This window comes from Hemitrygon akajei, chromosome 26, assembly GCF_048418815.1.
Source record: "Hemitrygon akajei chromosome 26, sHemAka1.3, whole genome shotgun sequence".
Taxonomy (NCBI): Eukaryota; Metazoa; Chordata; class Chondrichthyes; order Myliobatiformes; family Dasyatidae; genus Hemitrygon; species Hemitrygon akajei.
Window position 1 is genome coordinate 48082499 of NC_133149.1, and position 24618 is coordinate 48107116.

The following is a 24618-nucleotide window of genomic DNA, read 5'->3' on the forward strand; positions in this document are numbered from 1 at the left end:
GGTGCAGAGAGCAGGCAGGCAGGCATCACTGGGACCTCTTCCATGGCAAGCTGACCCGAGCCAAGAGGGAACCGAGACTGTAAGACGCAAGAGCAGAATTAGGCTATCGAGTCAAATATGATGGCAGAATATAGCATTAATGGTCAGACTCTTGGCAGTGTGGAGGATCGGAGGGATCTTGGGGTCCGAATCCATAGGACACTCGAAGCAGCTGCGCAGGTTGACTCTGTGGTTAAGAAGGCGTACGGTGTATTGGCCTTCATCAATCATGGGATCGAGTTTAGGAGCCGAGAGGTAATGTTGCAGCTGTACAGGACCCTGGTCAGACCCCACTTGGAGTACTGTGTTCAATTCTGGTCGCCTCACTAGAGGAAGGACGTGGAAACCATAGAAAGGGTGCAGAGGAGATTTACAAGGATGTTGCCTGGATCGGGGAGCATGCCTTATGAGAATAGGTTGAGTGAACTTGGCCTTTTCTCCTTGGAGCGACGGAGGATGAGAGGTGACCTGATAGGGGTGTATAAGATAATGAGAGGCATCGATCGTGTGGATAGTCAGAGGCTTACTCCCAGGGTGAAATGACTAACATGAGGGGGCATATTTTTAAGGTGCTTGGAAGTAGGTACAGAGGAGATATCAGGGGTAATTCTTTTACGCAGATAATGGTGAGTGCGTGGGATGGGTTGCTGATGGCAGTGGTGAATCCGGATACGATAGGGTCTTTTAAGAGACTCCTGGATGGATACATGGAGCTCAGAAAAATAGAGGGCTGTGGGTGAGCCAAGGTAGTTCTAAGGTAGGGACATGTTCAACACAGCTTTGTGGGCCAAAGGGCCTGTACTGTGCTGTAGGCTTTCTACGTTTCTATAAGTCCCCTCCACCATTCCATCATGGCTGATTTATTTTCCTCAGTCCCATTCTCCTGTCTTCTCCCCGTATCCCTTCACGCACTTAACTGATCAACCTCCACTTTAAATATATTCAATGGCTCGGCCTCCATGGCCGTCTGTGGCAATGAATTCCACAGATTCCCCACCCTCTGGCTGAAGAGATTCCCCCTCAGCTCTGCTCGAAAGGGACGTCCTTCTATCCTGAGGCTGTGCCCTCTGGTCCCAGACTCCTGCACTATTGAAAACCGCCTCTGTGCATCCGTACCCTGGCAGTGAGGTTCGCTCCAGCTCTTTGGGAGGGTTTAAGCTAGTGAGGCAGCAGGGGTGGGACAGAGAACACTCGCGTAGCGAGTGCTGAGTCAGAATTCTAACGTCAAACAAACTGAACAGGCAGGAACGGGTGGGGAAGCACGAGAGGACTGGGAGGTTTAACCGCGTCTGTTTTAGAACATAGAAATTTAAAGCAGATTACAAGCCCACGTACCTGTAACCTACTCTAGAAACTGCCTAGAATTTCCCTAGCGTATAGCCCTCTAGTTTTCTAAGCCTCACGGACTCATCTAAGAAATTCTTAAAAGACTGTGTGAAAAACTTCACCCCTGACACCCCCTCGGCACCTAAAAACTATGCCCCCTCATGTTGGCCATTTCGGGCCTGTAAAGAGCAGCCTGTCCTGCTTTCAGCCCGCTTGGATTTGAGCTGAGATAAGAGGCTTAGGAATGTGGTGTCAGCCGATCAGGATGGTGGAATTGGGAGGAGGTGCTAGAGAACGAGGGGGAGCCGGGAGCCGGGAGGAGGCAGGAGGGAAGGCGGTGGGCGACGCCGTCCCTGTTGTGCAGGTGAGTGGCTTCGAGGAGGAAGGGCCGATACTCCCAATGGGAAAGCCCGTTTGCTCAAGGTGGATTTCCAGCGACCTTCGGAAGGTGGTGTGTGTGCTTTCACGCAGACCGAGGGAGGGTCCGGCGCGCGATTTACAGACAAGTTCAAGGTTCGAGCTCCACTGTGCACATGTGACTGTCTCAGTAGAACGGGCCCCTTTTGTAAATTTTTTCCCTCTCTCTTTCCTTTTGCTGCAGTTAACGTTCTTAAATAGACTCCTGAATCATTCTAAGCAGGGTACGGTCTGTTATTCCTTGCTGACAGACGATCGTCAGGGGCAGTAAGTCACACAGCGTTCACACAAACCGGGGTTTGGGTGGGCCAGATACCCCAGCCTCACGGATTCTGCACCCTCGTACAAAGTCTCGTACACCCTCGACGTACGAAGCCTGAAGTTTCTCCCCGCTGAGTCCAGCGGCCGTTAGCGAGGGGCTAAAAGGCTGCGTTTTCAGAGACGCCCGTTACAAAGGGGGTCTCGGAACTAATGGCAATATATTTCCAAGTCCGGATGGTAATATTCCAATGTTTCGCTATACTTGGCTGCTTACATCAAGTTCAAGTTTAACTGTCATTCAACCGCACTCTTTCAGGGTCACGGTACAAGACACAGTACCAACAGTCATGCACAGCACGTGGCACATACAGCAGTCACACAAAAAACATACCGTGCAAGTCCCTGAGTCCATGAATGTTGCAGCAGTTTGGAGTCGGGCACATAAATCCTGTCTCCTGCCGAGCAAACACTTGGAGGGAGGGGGACGGCACCAACGTTAGCATAGACGCCGCGCTACTCCACCTCCAGCGCCAGCTCCTGACGCCTCTCTCCTGGGAGGCTCAAACCCCTGCAGTCCGCCAATAAATCAGTGGACCAGACTTGCAGCATTACACGTTAACAATGCTCGACACGAGAGACTAAGACAATCGCTCGCTGCCAGACTGCACGCCGACCCCGCTGCTGCCTCTCTGACGCGGGGAGCAGCGCCATCTGCCCCGAATCCAGCTCCTTCACCTTCTCCGCCGGCGGGCAACTCGCCGATGGGGTAGACCCGCAGCACTCTGTTAAGATCCAGCAGGGCCTTGCAATCGTAAATAAATAAAAGACAATAACACCTTTGGCTGGCCTCGTCGCGCCCGAGCACACTGCCATCTTGCGGGAAGCTCGCCGCTAGAGGTTTGTGGATTAATAAGGTGCGTCCCAGAAAACCCTCCTCCTCAGCATTTCAGTAATAAATCATTACGGTGCCTCCCCACCACTCCACTCACTCACTGAATCGTTCAGCCACTCAACGACGACAGGAACAATATCACCCTCCCGTGTTGCTTACACCAAACTAAATATAATCTTGCATTCCTTATCACACTGACGTTTACTCTCCTTACTGGGCTCGCTGTGTTTCTCTTCACTGCCCCCTCAGCTGTGAACGTGGCCTGTGGCCCATCCCTGTGGGTTGGAATCCCAGCGGACACTCCCGCAGGACGCGAGCCCTGCTTTGGTCCAAAGCCCGCACAGGGATCACTTTCTGGGCTGCTCCTGCTGATCCAGAGGTCCAAAGTTCAAAGCACATTCATTACCAAAGTGTGAGCTCCATATACTAGCAGGAGATTCGTCTTCTTGCAGGCAGTCAGAAAGCGAAGAAACACAAGAGAATCCACGGAAAAGGAACCCCACGCAACGTGCGCAGAAAGAACAAACCGTGCAAACAAGAATTTAAAAATAGTAAAGACATAGAACAAGACCCGCAGAGTCACTGGAATTAGGTCCACAGCCAGGGAGCCAGTTCAGACCTGTAGCTGGTCCAGGGCCCCGATGGCCTCAGGCCACAGCCAGGCAGTCAGTTCAGACCTGTAGCTGGTCCAGGGCCCCGATGGCCTCAGGCCACAGCCAGGGAGCCAGTTCAGACCTGTAGCTGGTCCAGGGCCCCGATGGCCTCAGGCCACAGCCAGGCAGTCAGTTCAGACCTGTAGCTGGTCCAGGGCCCCGATGGCCTCAGGCCACAGCCAGGGAGTCAGTTCAGATCTGTAGCTGGTCCAGGGCCCCGATGGCCTCAGGCCACAGACAGGGAGCCAGTTCAGACCTGTAGCTGGTCCAGGGCCCCGATGGCCTCAGGCCACAGCCAGGGAGCCAGTTCAGACCTGTAGCTGGTCCAGGGCCCCGATGGCCTCAGGCCACAGCCAGGGAGTCAGTTCAGACCTGTAGCTGGTCCAGGGCCCCGATGGCCTCAGGCCACAGCCAGGGAGTCAGTTCAGACCTGTAGCTGGTCCAGGGCCCCGATGGCCTCAGGCCACAGCCAGGGAGTCAGTTCAGATCTGTAGCTGGTCCAGGGCCCCGATGGCCTCAGGCCACAGCCAGGGAGTCAGTTCAGACCTGTAGCTGGTCCAGGGCCCCGATGGCCTCAGGCCACAGCCAGGCAGTCAGTTCAGACCTGTAACTGGTCCAGGGCCCCGATGGCCTCAGGCCACAGCCAGGCAGTCAGTTCAGACCTGTAGCTGGTCCAGGGCCCCGATGGCCTCAGGCCACAGCCAGGGAGCCAGTTCAGACCTGTAGCTGGTCCAGGGCCCCGATGGCCTCAGGCCACAGCCAGGGAGCCAGTTCAGACCTATAGCTGGTCCAGGGCCCCGATGGCCTCAGGCCACAGCCAGGGAGCCAGTTCAGACCTGTAGCTGGTCCAGGGCCCCGATGGCCTCAGGCCACAGCCAGGGAGCCAGTTCAGACCTGTAGCTGGTCCAGGGCCCCGATGGCCTCAGGCCACAGCCAGGGAGTCAGTTCAGACCTGTAGCTGGTCCAGGGCCCCGATGGCCTCAGGCCACAGCCAGGGAGTCAGTTCAGACCTGTAGCTGGTCCAGGGCCCCGATGGCCTCAGGCCACAGCCAGGGAGTCAGTTCAGACCTGTAGCTGGTCCAGGGCCCCGATGGCCTCAGGCCACAGCCAGGGAGCCAGTTCAGACCTATAGCTGATCCAGGGCCCCGATGGCCTCAGGCCACAGCCAGGCAGTCAGTTCAGACCTGTAGCTGGTCCAGGGCCCCGATGGCCTCAGGCCACAGCCAGGGAGTCAGTTCAGACCTGTAGCTGGTCCAGGGCCCCGATGGCCTCAGGCCACAGCCAGGGAGTCAGTTCAGACCTGTAGCTGGTCCAGGGCCCCGATGGCCTCAGGCCACAGCCAGGGAGTCAGTTCAGACCTGTAGCTGGTCCAGGGCCCCGATGGCCTCAGGCCACAGCCAGGCAGTCAGTTCAGACCTGTAGCTGGTCCAGGGTCCCGATGGCCTCAGGCCACAGCCAGGGAGTCAGTTCAGATCTGTAGCTGGTCCAGGGCCCCGATGGCCTCAGGCCACAGCCAGGGAGTCAGTTCAGATCTGTAGCTGGTCCAGGGCCCCGATGGCCTCAGGCCACAGCCAGGCAGTCAGTTCAGACCTGTAGCTGGTCCAGGGCCCCGATGGCCTCAGGCCACAGCCAGGGAGTCAGTTCAGACCTGTAGCTGGTCCAGGAGCCACTCGAACTAGGCAAGTTCAGTGCGGAGGGAAGTACTGACAGTGACAAGTCGGTTCAGTGCAGAGGTGAGTAAAGCCTCACGGAGATGTGAGTCTTTCGCCCTCAACTCTTTTAACCTGGCTCGGTGCTTAAATCGACTGAACACTGGTTCATTCCCCACTCTCAGGCCACTTACAATCCAACCTGGTCCGCGGCAGCCGACCTGCGTTCTTGAGAGTCCAGCTTGCCAAATCCTTTAGGACACCGTAAAAAATGCCAGGTCGAGCAGAGCACGATACCCTCCAGAACCTATCAAGCTCCACTTCAAATATACCCAGTGACTTGGCCTCCATCGCTGCCTGTGGCGATGAATTCTGTGGACTCACCACCCTCTGGCTAAAGAAATTCTTCATCTCCGTTCTAAAAGGGATATCCCTCTGCTCCAAAGGCTGTGTTCTCTGGTCCTAGACTCCCCCACTATAGGAAACATCCTCTCCACATCCACTCCATCTGTGTCCTCTGGTCCTAGACTCCCCCACTATAGGAAACATCCTCTCCACATCCACTCTATCTGTGTCCTCTGGTCCTAGACTCCCCCACTATAGGAAACATCCTCTCCACATCTACTCTATCTGTGTCCTCTGGTCCTAGACTCCCCCACTATAGGAAACATCCTCTCCACACCCACTCTATCTGTGCCCTTGGTCCTAGACTCCCCCACTATAGGAAACATCCTCTCCACACCCACTCTATCTGTGCCCTCTGGTCCTAGACTCCCCCACTATAGGAAACATCCTCTCCACACCCACTCTATCTGTGCCCTCTGGTCCTAGACTCCCCTACTATAGGAAACATCCTCTCCACATCCACTCTATCTGTGTCCTCTGGTCCTAGACTCCCCCACTATAGGAAACATCCTCTCCACACCCACTCTATCTGTGTCCTCTGGTCCTAGACTCCCCCACTATAGGAAACATCCTCTCCACATCCACTCTATCTGTGTCCTCTGGTCCGAGACTCCCCCACTACAGGAAACATCCTCTCCACATCCACTCTATCTGTGCCCTCTGGTCCTAGACTCCCCCACTACAGGAAACATCCTCTCCACATCCACTCTATCTGTGCCCTCTGGTCCTAGACTCCCCCACTGTAGGAAACATCCTCTCCACACCCAATCTATCTGTGTCCTCTGGTCCCAGACTCCCCCACTATAGGAAACATCCTCTCCACATCCACTCTATCTGTGTCCTCTGGTCCCACACTCCCCCACTATAGGAAACATCCTCTCCACATCCACTCTATCTGTGTCCTCTGGTCCTAGACTCCCCCACTATAGGAAACATCCTCTCCACACCCACTCTATCTGTGTCCTCTGGTCCTAGACTCCCCCACTATAGGAAACATCATCTCCACATCCACTCTATCTGTGTCCTCTGGTCCCAGACTCCCCCACTATAGGAAACATCCTCTCCACATCCACTCTATCTGTGTCCTCTGGTCCCAGACTCCCCCACTATAGGAAACATCCTCTCCACATCCACTCTATCTGTGTCCTCTGGTCCTAGACTCCCCCACTATAGGAAACATCCTCTCCACACCCACTCTATCTGTGTCCTCTGGTCCTAGACTCCCCCACTATAGGAAACATCATCTCCACATCCACTCTATCTGTGTCCTCTGGTCCTAGACTCCCCCACTATAGGAAACATCCTCTCCACATCCACTCTATCTGTGTCCTCTGGTCCTAGACTCCCCCACTATAGGAAACATCCTCTCCACACCCACTCTATCTGTGTCCTCTGGTCCTAGACTCCCCCACTATAGGAAACATCCTCTCCACATCCACTCTATCTGTGTCCTCTGGTCCCAGACTCCCCCACTATAGGAAACATCCTCTCCACACCCACTCTATCTGTGTCCTCTGGTCCTAGACTCCCCCACTATAGGAAACATCCTCTCCACACCCACTCTATCTGTGCCCTCTGGTCCTAGACTCCCCCACTATAGGAAACATCCTCTCCACATCCACTCTATCTGTGTCCTCTAGTCCTAGACTCCCCCACCATAGGAAACAACCTCTCCACACCCACTCTATCTGTGCCCTCTGGTCCTAGACTCCCCCACTATAGGAAACATCCTCTCCACACCCACTCTATCTGTGTCCTCTGGTCCTAGACTCCCCCACTATAGGAAACATCCTCTCCACACCCACTCTATCTGTGCCCTCTGGTCCTAGACTCCCCCACTATAGGAAACATCCTCTCCACACCCACTCTATCTGTGTCCTCTGGTCCTAGACTCCCCCACTATAGGAAACATCCTCTCCACACCCACTCTATCTGTGCCCTCTGGTCCTAGACTCCCCCACTATAGGAAACATCCTCTCCACATCCACTCTATCTAAGCATTTCAATGGAATCTCCCCCTCACCTTGTCCGAACTCCAGCGAGGCCCAGGCCCATCAAATAAAACCAGGGAGCTCTGCAACAGGAGAGCTGCAAAGCTGAAGACTGTGGGGGCCTTTAAGACCACTTGTAAATTGTAGTTGCATCAAAAAACTTAAAATTCCCTCAGCCAGATAACGTATAACGTCCATTTCAAGGTATTCAGATCTCTCAGCATAGTCCACTACATCGCGGAAACAGACCCTTGTGAAATAAAACTTCACAGTTGTAAGCCATCAGGTGGGTCAACCGGTCATTAAATCAGTTGTCCTTCAGCTAACACCGTCCGTCCATTTCCACAGGGACGGATCGGAACTCTGCTTCACAGAATCATGAGAAGTCTCGCCCTCAAATCACTTTCTACTCCAGACACCTTGCCGATTAAACACGAAACACCACTCCACCTCGGCAAATAACGCAAAAGCGCCGAGCCTCGCATCAAGCAGATGCCAATACTGGAAGGAGCAGCTTTGGCAACGTTGAGAAATTAAATGAAGAATTAAGTGTTGTTAATTGATTTTTTTGCAGAATCTAAACATTCACAGTGAACATATTAGAAGAACATTTTAAATAAATCCATAATATCTCTGTTAAATCCTTTGTGTGTTCTAACTGTACGTTTTATTCATGGAATATTTTAGCAGCTTGTGAAGTTTAATGGAAGCATTGTGAAGGTGATACTCACGTTAATGCAGAACAGGGTAGTCATTCTGTGAAGGTAGTTGGGGTCGCTGGCCATGGCAAGCACTTTCGGCACAATGGTGGATTCCGCCCAGTCTTTGCCGAACTTCTCCACCAACTTGGTCAAGTTGTTGGTCGCGGCCTCGCGAATGGCGTACACTGCAAGACAGCGTTCACAGGGTCAAGAATTAGGCGCTTGGAAAGTAGCGTTTTAATATACTTATTTATTGTTTATTATTTATTGAGATACAGCACGGAACAGGCCCTTCTTGCCCTGCGAGCCTAGCCTAATCACAGGACAATTTACAATGACCAATTAACCTACCAACCAAGACGTCTTTGGGAGGAAACGGGGAGAACGTATAAACTCCTCACAGGCGGCGGCGGAAATCGAACCCAATTGTAAACCGTTGTGCTAACCACGACGCCACTGTCTGCCCCATTGGATACTTTAAAAAATACATCGGATAGATTACCATTATTTATTACTAATTATTGTAATTGAATAATTAGTCATTGTTCAAGCCCTAACCGCAATATTCAGATTCCAGGGACCTACACGAAAAGCAAAACAGTCCAAATCAAATCTGTTGCTAATTTTATTGGTCTTTCATCAAAACGCACTTTAAAGAAAAATCAGCCCAGCTGCTTTTGGGAAATTTCTTGCACAGGGAAGTAATTAAGCCCTAACTGCAATATTCAGATTCCAGGGTAAAACGGACCTACACGAAAAGCAAAACAGTCCAAATCAAATCTGTTGTTAATTTTATTGGTCTTTAATCAAGACGCACTTTAAAGAAAAATCAGCCCGGCTGTTTCTGGGAAATTACTTGCACAGGGAAAAATATCCTCATCTGCCATTCACTTATAAAAAGGATAAGGAACGTGAATATCGATTGCAAGGACAAACTACATTCTGACTGACGAATGCACAGAAGCTTGAAAGCTCCCAATTTAACGGCTGAGAGATTTACGACGGGTGACACACATGAGTGGCCGAAGTCTCAGGAGAGGCTTCCGGCATCAACTAAATACCACAACCCGCTTACCCCCAAGAGAACGAAGAGAGCCATCTTTTACAAAAAAACAACACAGGACCTGAGCGATGTTGCCTTAAAGCCGGCTTGAGTACTGCATAGCTGTGACCGCCAGGCAAGAAGAAAACCACTGCAGATGTGATGGGCGGCTTCTGGAGACGCAGGCAGGATTGGGAACTCGTACATAGAGGGGGGTGAGAAAAAAGGAGTGGATGAGGCCGGCACGAGGCCATGTTGGGAGATGTGTCTGTGAATCCCTGCCCGTTCATTCGCCTGCTCTGTTGAGCATCTCCAGAATTTTTCAGCTACTGTTTCAGATCCCCAGCTCCGCTGCCTGTGGAATAAGAGGCAACTAACCGGAGTGGCTCGTGGGTCTAGCTCACGTCTCGCAACACCCCGCAGAGTCTGGAGACGTCCCGGCTAGCAGGCTCACTGGTCATTGTAAACTGTCCTGTGATTAGGCGAGGGTTAGATCGGCTGGTTTCTGGGCGATGTGGCTTGTTGGGCCATTCTCGAATAATTAAATAAATAAACGTATCTGTTAAAGTCCGGTCTGTTTCTTGTTACCTTTGTGTACTAGTGTACTAAAAGTGTACTTGTAGCAGTAAGAATTGGGGGGGGGGGAGGTGGTGTTAGGATTATGATGGCATTGGGCAGGAATCTGGGAGTACAAACTGGGATGAATGCACTCAGAAACACACAATTGAGACGCGGAAGTCGTTTAGGGCTTCACTTGGATGGGGCTCTGCAGAGGCTTGTCCCACTGAGGCGGGGAAAGGACAGAAGGGCGAAGGAGCCATGCTTGACAAGAGATGCGGAACAGCTAGTCTAGAAGCGTAGGATGCGAAGATCAGCCTGGGCTCCGGAGAGTCACAGAAGGTGGCCAGGAAGGGCGTGAAGAATGGACTCGGGAGAACTAGAAGCGAGGACTTGGCGAGTAGGATTCAGGGGGAAAAACCCCGAGACACTGGAGAACAGGAGGATGGCCAGAGTGAGGGTCCGGGCCGGCCAGTGCTGAAAGACGAAACGTGTCTGGAGCCGGAGGACTTTGGGGGGAGATCCGCAGCGAAGACTTTGCTTCAGTAACCACCAGTGAGGGGGACCTTGATGTTTGTGAGGGCAGTGATATGCTACAACTTGTTGACATTAAGAAAGAGGACGTGCTGGAACTTAGGGCGGATAAGTCCCCGGGGCCCCAGGGTTACTTATGGGAAGCAAGGGAAGAGATCGCTGCACCTTTAGTGACGATCTGGGCATCCTCACTGGAGGTAGTCCCAGAGGATTGGAAGCTGGCAAATGTTATTTCCTTGTTCAAGGAGGAGAGCAGGGATGACTCTGGGAATTACAGACCAGTGAGTTTTAGGAGAAGATTCTTACAGACAGGGTTTACAAGAAGCACAGCCTGATTCGGGAGAGTCAGCACGGCTTTGTGAGGAGGGGCATGATCCAATCCTTTGAGGATGTGACGAAGCAGGATGATGAACTTTTGGTAAGGGGTTTAGCGGGCTCACTCAGCATCAAAGAAAGCACTGTTAAACGACGCGGACAACTCTGAAGGGCTTTTCGCTCAGCAGAAGTCACGATTCGTCAAGGCTGTACTCACCGTGATCCACCAGCCACGTCATGCACAACGAGTTCAACTTCTCATCGAAAAACTCCACCCCCTAAACAGGTTTTGACGGAAAAAAAGAAGAGCGTTGATAAAACAACTCCTGGGATTTCTAGCAGAACGTGCCAACTCGCGACATTTGCATTCTGGCCGCCTCCGCCCGTTGCTACTTACCGGCACGGTTAGCTAACTTCTTTGAGCCAACGGCCAAGGGGTCACACAAGAAAGACTGGCCACATCCTCTAATAAACTGCAGCAAAACTAGATCGTGCCATGGCAGAAGGCTATACAAAAGATACCCTATCTAATGTACTTGCTTCAAGTACTTTCGAATATCCTTGAATCAATTTCTTTGATCAGGACTATGATCCATGAAAAATAGGAAAAAACTTAGAAGTGTCCAATGGTTTAATGAACCATTAAAGTAAGAACGTTACCACTATCGGTAGCGTAGCAGTTGGCATGACACTATTACAGCTGGAGGGGGGGGGGGAGGTCAGAGTTCAATTCTGATTGTCACCTGTGAGGAGCCGGTACGTTTTCCCTGTGGGATGCCAGCGTTTCCTCCCACAATCCAGAGACGCACCCAGTTAGTAGTCACTGTTACCTGTCTCCTGTTTGGGCTAGGGTGGGATCAGGGTTTGCTGAGCGGCAATCGAAGGGCAGGCAGGGCCTGTATTTTTAATAACCCATGCACCCAGATCCACAGCAGGAAGCTATTTCAACTTCACGATTTAAACATTACGCAAGCTGCCACGTGTGCTGGATTATTCAGATTACAGATCTCACACTCCCGACCAGCGCGGTATCTCTCTTCGACATGACAATGCACCATTCTACTTTCTACATTCAATCACTGGGAACGAGTTAGCCTTTTCCCGCGGTGCATAATTCTCAGGTTACTTTGCTTCGTATCCAGCACAAATAAAAACTCCCCCAGGGTAACCGTGTGGCTGAGTAGTCCAACCACAAGCTCTGCCGGTGACTCTTACCCGGACCTTGACAACTCTTTAACTACAAAGGTGTAAATATTCACTGAACAGTTTTATGATTAACCGTAAAACACGGGAACACAGCACAACAGGAGCATTGTTAGTTTCTGGCTGAGAAAATCTACCTTGTGTTTTCACACGGAAACTGAGGGTGACTGGCTTCCTTAAAACCAATCCCATACAAAATCTGGTATGATACAGGAGAGTTGTAAAATTAGTCAGCTCCATCATGGGCTCTAGCCTTCGTATTATCCAGGACATCTTCAAGGAGCGTTGCCTCAAAAAGGCTGGGTCCATCATTAAGGACCCCCCCAACACCCAGGACATGCCCTCTTCTCACAGCTACCATCAGGGCGGAGGTACAGGAGCCTGAAGACACACACTCAGCGATTCAGGAACAGCTTCTTCCCCTCCATCATCAGGGAGGAGGTACAGGAGCCTGAAGGCACACACTCAGCGATTCAGGAACAGCTTCTTCCCCTCTGCCATCAGGGAGGAAGTACAGGAGCCTGAAGACACACACTCAGCGATTCAGGAACAGCTTCTTCCCCTCCGCCATCAGGGAGGAGGTACAGGAGCCTGAAGGCACACACTCAGCGATTCAGGAACAGCTTCTTCCCCTCCGCCATCAGGGAGGAGGTACAGGAGCCTGAAGACACACACTCAGCGATTCAGGAACAGCTTCTTCCCCTCCGCCATCAGGGAGGAGGTACAGGAGCCTGAAGACACACACTCAGCGATTCAGGAACAGCTTCTTCCCCTCCGCCATCAGGGAGGAGGTACAGGAGCCTGAAGACACACACTCAGCGATTCAGGAACAGCTTCTTCCCCTCCGCCATCAGGGAGGAGGTACAGGAGCCTGAAGACACACACTCAGCGATTCAGGAACAGCTTCTTCCCCTCCATCATCAGGGAGGAGGTACAGGAGCCTGAAGACACACACTCAGCGATTCAGGAACAGCTTCTTCCCCTCTGCCATCAGGGAGGAGGTACAGGAGCCTGAAGGCACACACTCAGCGATTCAGGAACAGCTTCTTCCCCTCCTGCCATCAGGGAGGAGGTACAGCAGCCTGAAGACACACACTCAGCGATTCAGGAACAGCTTCTTCCCCTCCTGCCATCAGGGAGGAGGTACAGGAGCCTGAAGACACACACTCAGCGATTCAGGAACAGCTTCTTCCCCTCCTGCCATCAGGGAGGAGGTACAGGAGCCTGAAGACACACACACAGTGATTCAGGAATAGCTTCGTCCCCTCCGCCATCAGGGAGGAGGTACAGGAGCCTGAAGACACACACTCTGCGATTCACGAACAGCTTCTTCCCCTCTGCCATCTGATCTCTGAGTGGACACTGAACCCATGAACACGACCTCAGTATTTCTGCTAGTTACCGACACAGAGAGGTAATCTACAATAACCAGCTTACAACCAGCACGTCTCTGGGATGGCGGAGGTAATCGGAGCGCCTGGCAGAAACAGAGATGAGGAGCGATTTCTTCAGGCCGGAGGGTGGTGAATTCACTTCCACGGACGACCATGGGGGCCGAGACATTGGGTGTAATTAAAATGGAGGACGGCAGGCTCTTGATTAATCAGGGCGTGGAAGGATACGGGGCGAAGACAGGAGAATGAGGTTGAGAGGGACGATGAATCAGCCATGGTGGAATGTTGCAGGATACTCGAAGGGCTGAATGGACTAATTCTGCTCTCAAGAGGTCACTTGGTTCCAAACAATTCGTTTATTGGTCATTACAGAATGTCTCTCTGGTGCTTCCTGCTCCCTTCCCCCTTTTCCCAACCAAAGAGTCAGAGGGTCACTCATTATCAAAGCATGTATCCATGTACAACTCTGAAATCTGTCTTCTCCAGATAGCCACGAAGCAAAGAGAGAAACATGAAAGTCTTTCAGAGAGAAACACGAAACCTACACCCCTCCAGTACAAAAAAAATAGCATCCTGATCATCAGCCCCCCAAAACCACCCCTCCCGCCACACACAAAATGGAACAGCAACATCGATCCCCCCCCAACCCAACACAAATATCCAACAGAACAGTTAACCCCCAAACAGCCCTCGCACAACAAAATGAAAAGAAACAAGCGATATAAAAAATAGAATATAAAAACCGTAAGTCTGAAAAAGTCTGCAGTCCTTAAACCTGCTGGACTAAAAAGGCTCCCCACCCCGGGATCCGCAGGCTAATGGTCAATCAAAAAAAAAGGTGGGGAGCCCCGGGTCTAAGGTAAGGCTACCCATGTCGGTGGGCTACGAGTATAATAGTTACCATCGCACGGTTGCTTCTGGTACAAAAAGGAAATTGAAGACGTTCAAAGTTATTTGCGTCTTTAAAGTATGAATTTAATATGGGCAATCATTTCCATTCTGCAAATCATCCACACGGAAGCACTGCTAATAAGACTATGAAGAACATTTTAGAACAAAACACCCACCAGCTGCCCTGCGAGCAGGGGCATGTACTCGATGATCGCCAGGCGCACTCTCCATTTGGCATCTTCTGCTAATTCCACAATGGCTGGCAGCAGAGACTGTGATAACTGGCGAATTCCAATCACTTCATTCACGCAGTCCAGATTGGAGATAATGTTCAGACGGACCTCAGGGCACTAGGGAGGAGACAGACAGACAGACATACTTTATTGATCCTGAGGGATCACCACGAATAGTGTAGAAATATAGCAATATAAAACCATAAATAGTTAAATAATAATAAGTTAATCGTGCCAAGTGGAAATAAGTCCAGGACCAGCCTATTGGCGCAGGGTGTCTGACACTCCGAGGGAGGAGTTGTGAAGTTTGATGGCCACAGGCAGGAATGACTTCCTATGACGCTCAGTGTTACATCTCGGTGGAATGAGTCTCTGGCTGAACGTACTCCTGTGCCTAACCAGTACATTATGGAGTGGATGGGAGTCATTGTCCAAGATGGCGTGCAACTTGGACAGCATCCTCTTTTCAGACACCACCGTCAGAGAGTCCAGTTCCACCCCCACAACATCACTGGCCTTACGAATGAGATTGTTGATTCTGTTGGTGTCTGCTACCCTCAGCCTGCTGCCCCAGCACACAACAGCAAACATGATAGCACTGGCCACCACAGCCTCGTAGAACATCCTCAGCATCGTCCGGCAGATGTTAAAGGACCTCAGTCTCCTCAGGAAGTAGAGACGGCTCTGACCCTTCTTGTAGACTGCCTCTGTGTTCTTTGACCAGTCCATTCGTATCCCCAAGGCAATTTTCTGAGTACAGCACAGGTGAAAAACGTTCATACTGCGAACACTGTCTCACAGATACACTGGCACTCCCCAAACTCTCTCCTTTCAAATATCATCTCAGACATTAATGAAATATTAACCCCACAAAAGAAATTATGAACGTCACTTTCACACTTACAATACTTAGGGGACATGCATATAGCCAGGGTGTCGAAGACTTGTCGACGTGCAGCGGAGAGCAAGTTTGTCAATCTGGCGGGAGCACAGGATGTTGGGAATGGCGAGGGTGGAGCGCCCACGGGAGGGGCGTGGGACAGGCGCCAGAGAAGGAGTGCCAGGGGCAGGAGGGGGTGGCGCGGGTACAGAAACACCCCCAGCCCTGAGACACCAGGCAAGGTCACTTGATTCCAAACAATTGGCTTATTGATCGTTAAAGAATGTCCCTCTGGTGCTTCCCGCTCCCTCCCCACCTTTCCCAACCAGAGAGTCAGAGGTTCATTTATTATCAAAGCATGTATCCATGTACAACTCTGAAATCTGTCCTCTCCAGATAGCCACGAAGCAAAGAAAGAAACATGGAAGTCATTCAGAGAGAAACACGAAACCTACACACACACTCCCCCCCGTACGAAAAAGAACGGCATCCCGATCATCAGCCCCCCCCCACCAAAACCACCCCTCCCCTCCACACACAAAGTGGAACAGCAACATCGACCCCCCCCAACCCAACAGAACATTTAACCTCCTGAAACACACCCCCTGCACAACAAGATGAAAGGAAACAAGCAATATAAAAAAAAATAAAAACCCTAAGTCTGGAAAAAGTCCACAGTCTATGAATACAAATGCAGGACCACGATACCACCGACATTCACCAAAAGAGGGGGGCAGGGACACAATTCCCCCTCTCCCTGCCCCCCTTCCCACTCTCAGTCCGCAACAGAGACCCGTATCAGAATCAGGTTCATCACCCCTCACAGGTGTCATGAAATCTGATTTTTTTTCCCCCCGCGGCAGCAGCCCAGTGCGATATAGAAGAATCACCGCAGGACCGTGCAAACCCCAGACACCCCAGCTATGCACACGAGCCCAGGACTTTTGCGCAGTACTATACATAGCTGTGGTCACGCCAGGAACTCGAGCGTCGGTTAGCAGAAGCGAGCGCAGTTGCTGCTATTAAGAAGGTGCTTGGGAAGCTGGAAGCTTTGACGGTAGTCAAGTCACCTGCGCCAGATGGGCCGCACCGCAGGGTGCTGAAAGAGGCAGCTTTAGAGATTGGGGAGGCATTAGGAATAATCTTTCAAGAGTCATTAGATTCTGGAATGGTTCCGGAGGACTGGAAATTTCCAAATGTCACTTCACTCTTTTAAGATGGGAGGGAGGCAAAACCCAGGGAGCCCGTTAGCCTGTCTTCAAGTGGTTGGGAAAACGTTGGGAATCCATTAATAAGGACGAGGCTTCCGGTACTTGGAGGTGCATGGTTTCCGTGAGGGGAAATTACAGGCAGGATAGACAGAGGAGGGTCAGTGGACGCTGTTTACTTGGGAGTTTCAGAAGGCCTTTGACAAGGTGCCACACTATTACAGAAGACACCTTAGCACAGGTAGAAGGTTGGCTGATTGACAGTAGGCAAAGAGTTGCCCTTTCTGGTTGACTGCAGGTGACTATTGGTGTTCCGCAGGGGTCGGCATTGCGACTTTTTCTTTCCAAGAATATGTCAATGATCTGAACGATGGAACTGACGGCCCGGTGGCCAAATTTGTGGATGATACCAAGACAGGAGGAGGGGCGGGTAGTGTTGAGGAAGCAGAGCGAGTCTGCAGAAGGGCTTGACAGATCAGGAGAACAGCAAGGCAGTGGCAGCCGGAATATACTGTAGTGTCCAAAAGTTTTTCGGGCAGGTGAGGACCATCAGCCTTGGACGGCAGCCCACCTAGGAGAGGGAAAGCCCTGATTTTAAACCTCCGCTGCCTCGCGACCACACCCACCCACGGGGAAGGCTTTGGGAGTAAACCCCTAAGGCAGTTTGATGTTGTTTACGACCTCTGCGAGGACCCTGGTGCCCAGCTGTATCGGCGCTTGCCCTTCCCTTCGACTACATCAGTGACGCGGAGAGGGGGGAAACCCACTTCATGGGCAACAGCCAGTTCTTCAAACTTTCCTGCCCAGGCCGGCACCCTGGAGAGGACACCGCAAGTCCACCAGAGGCGCAAACCCACGGTCCCCCGGGATCGACGGCTGCCTACTGCCAGAAGTGTACAGCCATATGCACTTTGGTAAGAAGGAATGAAGGCATACACTTCTTTCTAAATGGGGAGAAAATTCCAGAAGGCAGAGGTGCAAGGGCACTTGGGAGACCTCGCGTAGGGTTCTCTAAACGTTATCTTGCAGGCTGACAGGGTGGTAAGGCAGGAAAACGGAATGCCGGCTTTCATTTTGAGAGGGCCAGAACAAATATAGGGGCAATGCTGAAGCCTCGCAGTTGGGAGTATTGTGAGCAGCTTCGGGCCCTTTACCCAAGATGTGCTGGTATTAGAGAAAGTTCATGAGAGTGATCCTGGGAATGAAGGTGAAAACATTCAAGGGGAAGAGGTTGATGGCTCCGGGTCTGTACTCCGAAGGGAAGGAAGGGAGGTGAATCTGATTGAAACTTATCGAATGTTACGAGGCCTAGAACAGAGAGGATGTTTCCTATCACCGGAGGGCACAGCCTCGGAATAGAGGGGCGCCCAGAGCTGAGAGGAAAATTTCTTCAGCGAGAGGGCGGCGGGTCCGCCCGCCGCTGATGGCCGCGGAGGACGAGTCATTAGGCATGTTTAACGTGGAGGTTCTTGATTAGTCCGGGGGTTAAAGGTTACGGGGGGAGAAGGCAGGAGAATGGGGTCGAGAGGGTAACAAGCCAGCCACGATGGAACGGCGAAGCAGTCTGGATGGGCTGAGGGGCCTAATTCTGTCCCTGAGTCTCACCGCCCTTTATTGCCAGCTCCTCGGGAGGGAAACAGCCACCATTTTGCGAAAAGCTGCCCTTCACAAAAGAAACACACTGGGATTTCTGCGTCTGAGAAATCTTTCTGCACGTGTGGCATAAATAACATGCAAAAATGCCAAATGCTATTGAACTATCCAACAGTTCAAATCATGACCCGGCAGGCTTTTTTTCCTTCATTTCATTTCAAACGAACAAATAACTCAAGGTTTGAATTAATAGCCGACAATTTGAAGATGTGCACTTGGGATCTGTCAGCTGTGCCGGGAAAAAATCGAGGCATTTCCGACATTTGGTGAGTCTTTTGAGGTGTAGCACATGAAGGGAGTCATTTTAATTGTAAGCACGAGCAAGTCTGCAGGCGCCGGAAATCCAGAGCAACTCACACAAAACGCTGGAGGAGCTCAGCGGGTCAGGCAGCGTCTAGGAGGATGAATAAACAGCCGGCGTTTCAGGCCGAGGCCTTTTATCGGGACTGGAGAGGGAGGGGGAGGACGCCAGAATAAAAAGCTGAGGAGAGGGGAAGGAGGCCAGCTGGAAGGTGATAGGTGAAGCCAGGTGGGTGGGAAAGGTCAAGGGATGGAGGAGGAAAGGATCTGAGAGAGGAGAGTGGACCAGAGGAGAGATGGAAGGGGGTGGGGACCCAGGGAGAAGTAAAAACTCAAGAGTGGGGAATAGAGGAAGGGGAGATTTTTAAAAAAATAATTTTAATTCTGTAAAAATAGTGAAATGCAAATTTCCACATTAATTAAAAAATCCCAAATTTGCACATGCAACGTTTTTGTTTAAGTTCACGCCAAAATAAATAAGGAACTTGATAGATGGAAAAATTACAGTTCCATCACACCATCAAGCAATTCACCTTTAATCCAATACGCACTAAGATTACAAATTAGCTCTCCAAACATGATAGGAAAGTGTTTCCATGGCAACACATCACTGCTTCTAAAGAATGCCGTGCACATTTGCTCTTACCTAAAGCTCTCAAACTAAATAGTTTGAGAGACCCTGGTGAAAGAAGCAGTTGTTATTCCATTCATGATTCATAAGAACATAAGAAATAGGAGCAGGAGTAGGCCATCGAGCCTGCCCCACCATTCAATAAGATCATGGCTGATCTGTCTGCAAACTCAGCTCCATCTACCTGCCTTTTCCTTATTCCCCTTCTACCTAAAAATCTATCTAACTGTATCTTAAATATATTTAGTGAAGAAGCCTCAACTGCTTCCCTGGGCAGAGAATTCCACAGATTCACCACCCTCTGGGGAAAACAGTTTCTCCTCATCTCCGTCCTAAATCTTCTCCCCTGAATCTCGAGGCAATGTCCCCTGGTTCTAGTCTCACCTACCAATGGAAACAACTTTCCTACTTCTATCTTATCTATCCCTTTCGAAATTTTGTCTGTTTCTATAAGATCCCCTCTCATTCTTCTGAATTCCAGAGGGTATAGTCCCAGGCGACTCAATCTCTCCTGGTAGGTTAACCCCTTCATCTCTGGAATCTACCTGGTGAACCACCTCTGCACCGCCTCCAAAACCAGTCTATCCTTCCTCAAGCAAACATGAGGAAATCTGCAGATGATTGCTTGCATATCCTCCCTCAAGTATGGAGACCAGAACTGCACACTGTACTCCAGGTGCGGTCTCACCAGTACCCTGTACAGTTGAAGTATGACCTCCCTGCTCTTGAATTCAATCCCTCTAGCCATGAAGGCCAACATTTTGTTTCCCTTAATATCCTGCTGTACCTGCAAGCCAACTTTTTGCGATTCATGCACAAGCACTCCCAAGTCCCTCTGCACAACAGCATGCTGCAATCTTTCACCATTTAAATAATAATCTGCTCTTCTATTATTCCTTCCAAAGTGGATGATCTCACATTTATCAACGTTGTATTCCATCTGCCAGACCTTGGCCCACTCACTTAACCTATATCCCTCTGGAGACTCTCCACATCCTCTGTACAATTTGCTTTTCCACTTAGTTTAGTGTTATCAGCAAACTTTGCTACGCTACACTCAGTCCCCTCTTCTAAATTATCCGTGTAAATGGTAAACAGCTGCGGGCCCAGCACCGACCCCTGCGGCACCCCACTCACCATAGACTGTCAACCGGAGAAACACCCATTTATACCAACTCTCTGCCTTCTATTGGTTAACCAATCCACTATCCACGCCGATACACTTCCTCCGACTCCATGCATCCGTATCTTATTTATAAGTCTCTTGTGAAGCACCCTACCGAATGCCCAGTATATGACATCCACCTGCTCTCTTCTATCCACTGCACTCATTAGGTCCTCAAAGAACTCCAGTAAGTTTGTCGAACAGGACCTGCCCTTTCTGAATCCATGCTGTGTCTGTCTAATGGAACCCCTCCTTTCTAAATACTTCGCTATTTCTTCCTTAATGACAGCTTCAAGCATTTTCCCGACTACAGATGTTAAGCTAACTGGCCTTAGAAATGTTATTCACTGAATAACATATTCCATTCCGGCTCCCCTCTTCTCTTGTAATCTGCCTATCACCTCCCCCGGATCCCCTCCTCCTTCCCTTTCTCCTATGGTCCACTCTCCTCTCCTATCAGATTCCTCCCTCTCCAGCCCTTTCCCTTTCCCACCCATCACCTCCCCCTGGTGTCCCTCCTCCTTCCCTTTCTCCCACGGTCCACTCTCCTCTCCTATCAGATTCCTTCCTCTCCAGCCCTTTACCTTTCCCACCCATCTCCTCCCCCTGGTGTCCCTCCTCCTTCCCTTTCTCCCACGGTCCACTCTCCTCTCCTGTCAGATTCCTTCCTCTCCAGCCCTTTACCTTTCCCACCCATCACCTCCACCTGGTGTCCCTCCTCCTTCCCTTTCTCCCACGGTCCACTCTCCTCTCCTGTCAGATTCCTTCCTCTCCAGCCCTTTACCTCTCCCACCCGTCACCTCCCCCTGGTGTCCCTCCTCCTTCCCTTTCTCCCACGGTTCCACTCTCCTCTCCTGTCAGATTCCTTCCTCTCCAGCCCTTTACCTCTCCCACCCGTCACCTCCCCCTGGTGTCCCTCCTCCTTCCCTTTCTCCCACGGTCCACTCTCCTCTCCTATCAGATTCCTTCCTCTCCAGCCCTTTACCTTTCCCACCCATCACCTCCCCCTGGTGTCCTCCTTCCCTTTCTCCCACGGTCCACTCTCCTCTCCTATCAGATTCCTTCCTCTCCAGCCCTTTACCTTTCCCACCAACCACCTCCCTTCAACCCCCCTCCCCCTACACACCAACCTTTCCCCTTTTCCTGGTCAACCTAGCACCTGCCAGCTTGTACTCCCCTTGCCCCACCTTCTTATTCGGGTGCCTTCCCCCCTTCCAGTCCCGTCAAAGGACCTCGGCCCCAAGGGTTCATTCCCCTCCATTGGTGCTACCTGACCTGCTGAGTTCCCCTGGGGGGAGGGGAAGGGGGCAGAGAGGGAGAGAGGGGGGAGAGTGGGAGAGAGAGGGGGAGAGTGGGAGAGAGAGAGGGAGGGGGGAGAGAGGAGGGGGAGAGAGGGAGAGAGAGGGGGGAGAGAGAGGGGGAGAGAGAGAGAGGGAGAGGGGGAGGGAGGGAGAGACAGAGGGGGAGAGAGAGAGAGGAGAGGGGGAGGGAGGGAGAGACAGAGGGGGAGGAGAGGGGGGGAGAGGGGGAGAGAGTGAGACAGAGAGTGAGAGGGCAGAGAGAGAGAGGGAGAGAAAGAAAGAGAGAGAGGGGGAGAGTGAGGGGGAGGGGAGAGATAGGGGGAGAGAGAGGGGGGAGAGGGGGGGAGAGAGGGGGGAGAGAGGGGGAGAGAGAGGGGGGAGAGAGTGGGGAGAGAGAGGGGGGAGAGAGAGAGGGGGAGAGAGAGAGGGAGAGAGAGAGAGGGAGAGGGGGAGGGAGGAAGAGAGAGATGTGTGTGTGTGTGTCAGTCACTCTGGATTGCCAGCATCTGCAGAGTCTGTCATTATAACATCTCAGAATGCTGGACATCACCGGCAAACGGCAGTTACAATGTTTTGTCATCAGGAAAGATGGCAGATGAACATGGGTCAACTGCTGTCCCCTAATCAAAGCCTAGACACATCAATCTGCATTGCAACACGTCCCGTTCTGGCACACTCATCCAGATACCTGTGTCTCGTGGTGGAGCACGGGCTGCCCGTCACCCTCAGCAGATGCCTGAGGGTACAAGTCCCAGGGAGACGGCAACCAGCTTTCCGATCGCCTAATGAAGAAGCGACCTTTCATCACCACTCTTGACTCGACAGCAGCTTTCCAACAGCAGACAGAAAAAAAAGCCCCCCGCAGCTGTTTGCCTGTTTCCGTAGGCTATTCAGAAAATATCCCTGATGCCCACCGGTCACGCGAGGGGTATGTTACAGTTTGTACTTGGTGATAAAGTTACCTCATCTTTGAGCTGAGCCAGGAACAGGGGAAGCAGGTGCTCAACAGTGCTGTCCTTGCCCAGGATGGTGGACAAGCCCATGATAACAGAGGCCAGCGCCGACTTCACGTGTTGATTGGTGTCGGACACAAGCTCCTGGAAAAGAAACCCACAGGAAATGATCAAGTGAAAACCTGGACAGGTGTGGTGGTGACATTTGCAGAATGTTCCTCGCTTGCTGCTAGGAGCCCCTGTTTGGAACATTCGGTTTAGTATGTGTGTCAAAGGCGATTAACGCCTTACTTCTGCAGAGCAACAGTCTTACGAGAACTGCAACAGCTTAGATATTAACCGCAGCCTAGAGCTTCTGCCTTAGAGCGAAGAGCAGCCCGTTCCAGCTAAAACCGCAGGCTAAGACGTGACATACGATGTTATTACTTTCTTGTACGTCAAACCGTTTCATCTATCTGTACAAAAGGTCAACTCGCACACACTCGCCTGGTCAGAGTCAGTCTCTCCACCGTGAGGGTTGGCTCTCCGTCATCATCACGACAATAGAGGTTCTCGCTGCGAACTGAGCCCAGAGAGTCTCTGTCTTTTATTTTAAGTGAAGCGTTAAAACTCTGCTACAACACAGGCATCTCAGTCAACACGCACAAAATGCTGGAGGGACTCAGCAGGCCAGGCAGCGCCTACAGAACCGTCGACCGCACTGTTCTCCGTGGACGCTGCCCGGCCTGCTGAGTCCCTCCAGCATTTTGTGTGTGTTGTTCTGGATTTCCGGCACCTGCAGACTTCCTCTTGTTTGTGATTTGATATCTCAGTCAGGTTGCTATTGTGCTCCACTTTCCTACGATCCACCTGGTCAGTCATGGGTCATTCTTAAATAATTTATTTTACAGTTTGATATTATAGTTTATATAGATCACGGAACAGAACCCTACAGCGTTGTACTTAAATTCCTATCAAGTGCGCAATCTAATCTACCCAGTGTCCACATTCTCCCATTTTCCTCACATTCGCGTGTTTATCTAAACGTCATTAAAGGTCTCCGATACTTCTGCTTCTACCACCACTCCAGGCAGCCAACACCAGGCTTAAAAAATGCGAGCAACTCGCACAAGATGCTGGAGGAACTCAGCAGGCCAGGCAGCGTCTACGGAGAAAAGGACAGTCGATGTTTCGGGCCGAGACCCTTCGTCAGGGCTCAGCCCTTCCTGCCGAAGCAGTTCAGCCCGAAACGCCGACTGCTGAGTTCCTCCAGCATCTTGTGTTTTTCCAGCATGTCTTGACTGTGTTAAAAACTTGCCTAACACACCTCCTTTCAGTTCACCCCCTCCTCCGCGCACGTCCTCTGGTATTAGACATGGGAAAGACATGCTCCCCGTCCACTCTATGCCTCTCATATAACTTTCTATTCGATCTCCCCTCGGCTTCCGCCACTTCAGAGAAACCAGCCCAGGTCTGCCCGACCTCTCGCACTTTCTCCAAAGCCCCAACACCTTGCTATAACGGGGCGACCACAGCTGGAAGCAATACCCCAGATGCGGCCCGGCTATATAAAAAAAAAGCAACACAACTTCCTGAGCTCGATGCCCCGACCGGTACAGGAAAGCGTGCCGCACGCCTTCCTAACCGCCATGTGCCGACCTTTATCGGAGGTGGGAAGTTCTTTATGAACCTAGCAGCGCTCGTGCGAGAGTCCTCCACTCTGCTGAGCTCAGCGGGCTTAGTGACGTCACTGATCCCGGCGAGCGACACCAAAGCTTCAGAACAGGAGGAACTGTACCCGCCAGATCCCCGCAAACGCCAGAGTCAACGGCCCGGTGTGCCGTATCTTCCTACCGACCACAAAACCAGAGCAGCGCTGTAAGGTGGCTTCAGGAATGTGTTTGCTCAACGGCTCCACTTAGTATCAGAGAATACACAATCTGCAATTCTTACTCTTCACAGATGTCCTCGAAAACAGAAATCCCAAACAATGAATGACAGAAAAAATGCAGAGTCCCAAAGGCCCCGCTCCCACACCCAAGCA

General features: G+C 51.5%; 1 protein-coding gene across 1 annotated transcript in view; it reads right to left on the reverse strand.

Annotated features, from left to right (window-relative positions):
* Positions 1-24618, reverse strand: part of LOC140716969 (serine/threonine-protein phosphatase 2A 65 kDa regulatory subunit A beta isoform-like) — an 83394-nt gene that overhangs the window by 17384 nt on the left and 41392 nt on the right. The window contains 4 exon segments of the mRNA XM_073030167.1: positions 8365-8519; positions 11001-11061; positions 14448-14621; positions 22605-22739. Of these exon segments, the coding sequence (XP_072886268.1) occupies positions 8365-8519; positions 11001-11061; positions 14448-14621; positions 22605-22739 (525 nt within the window).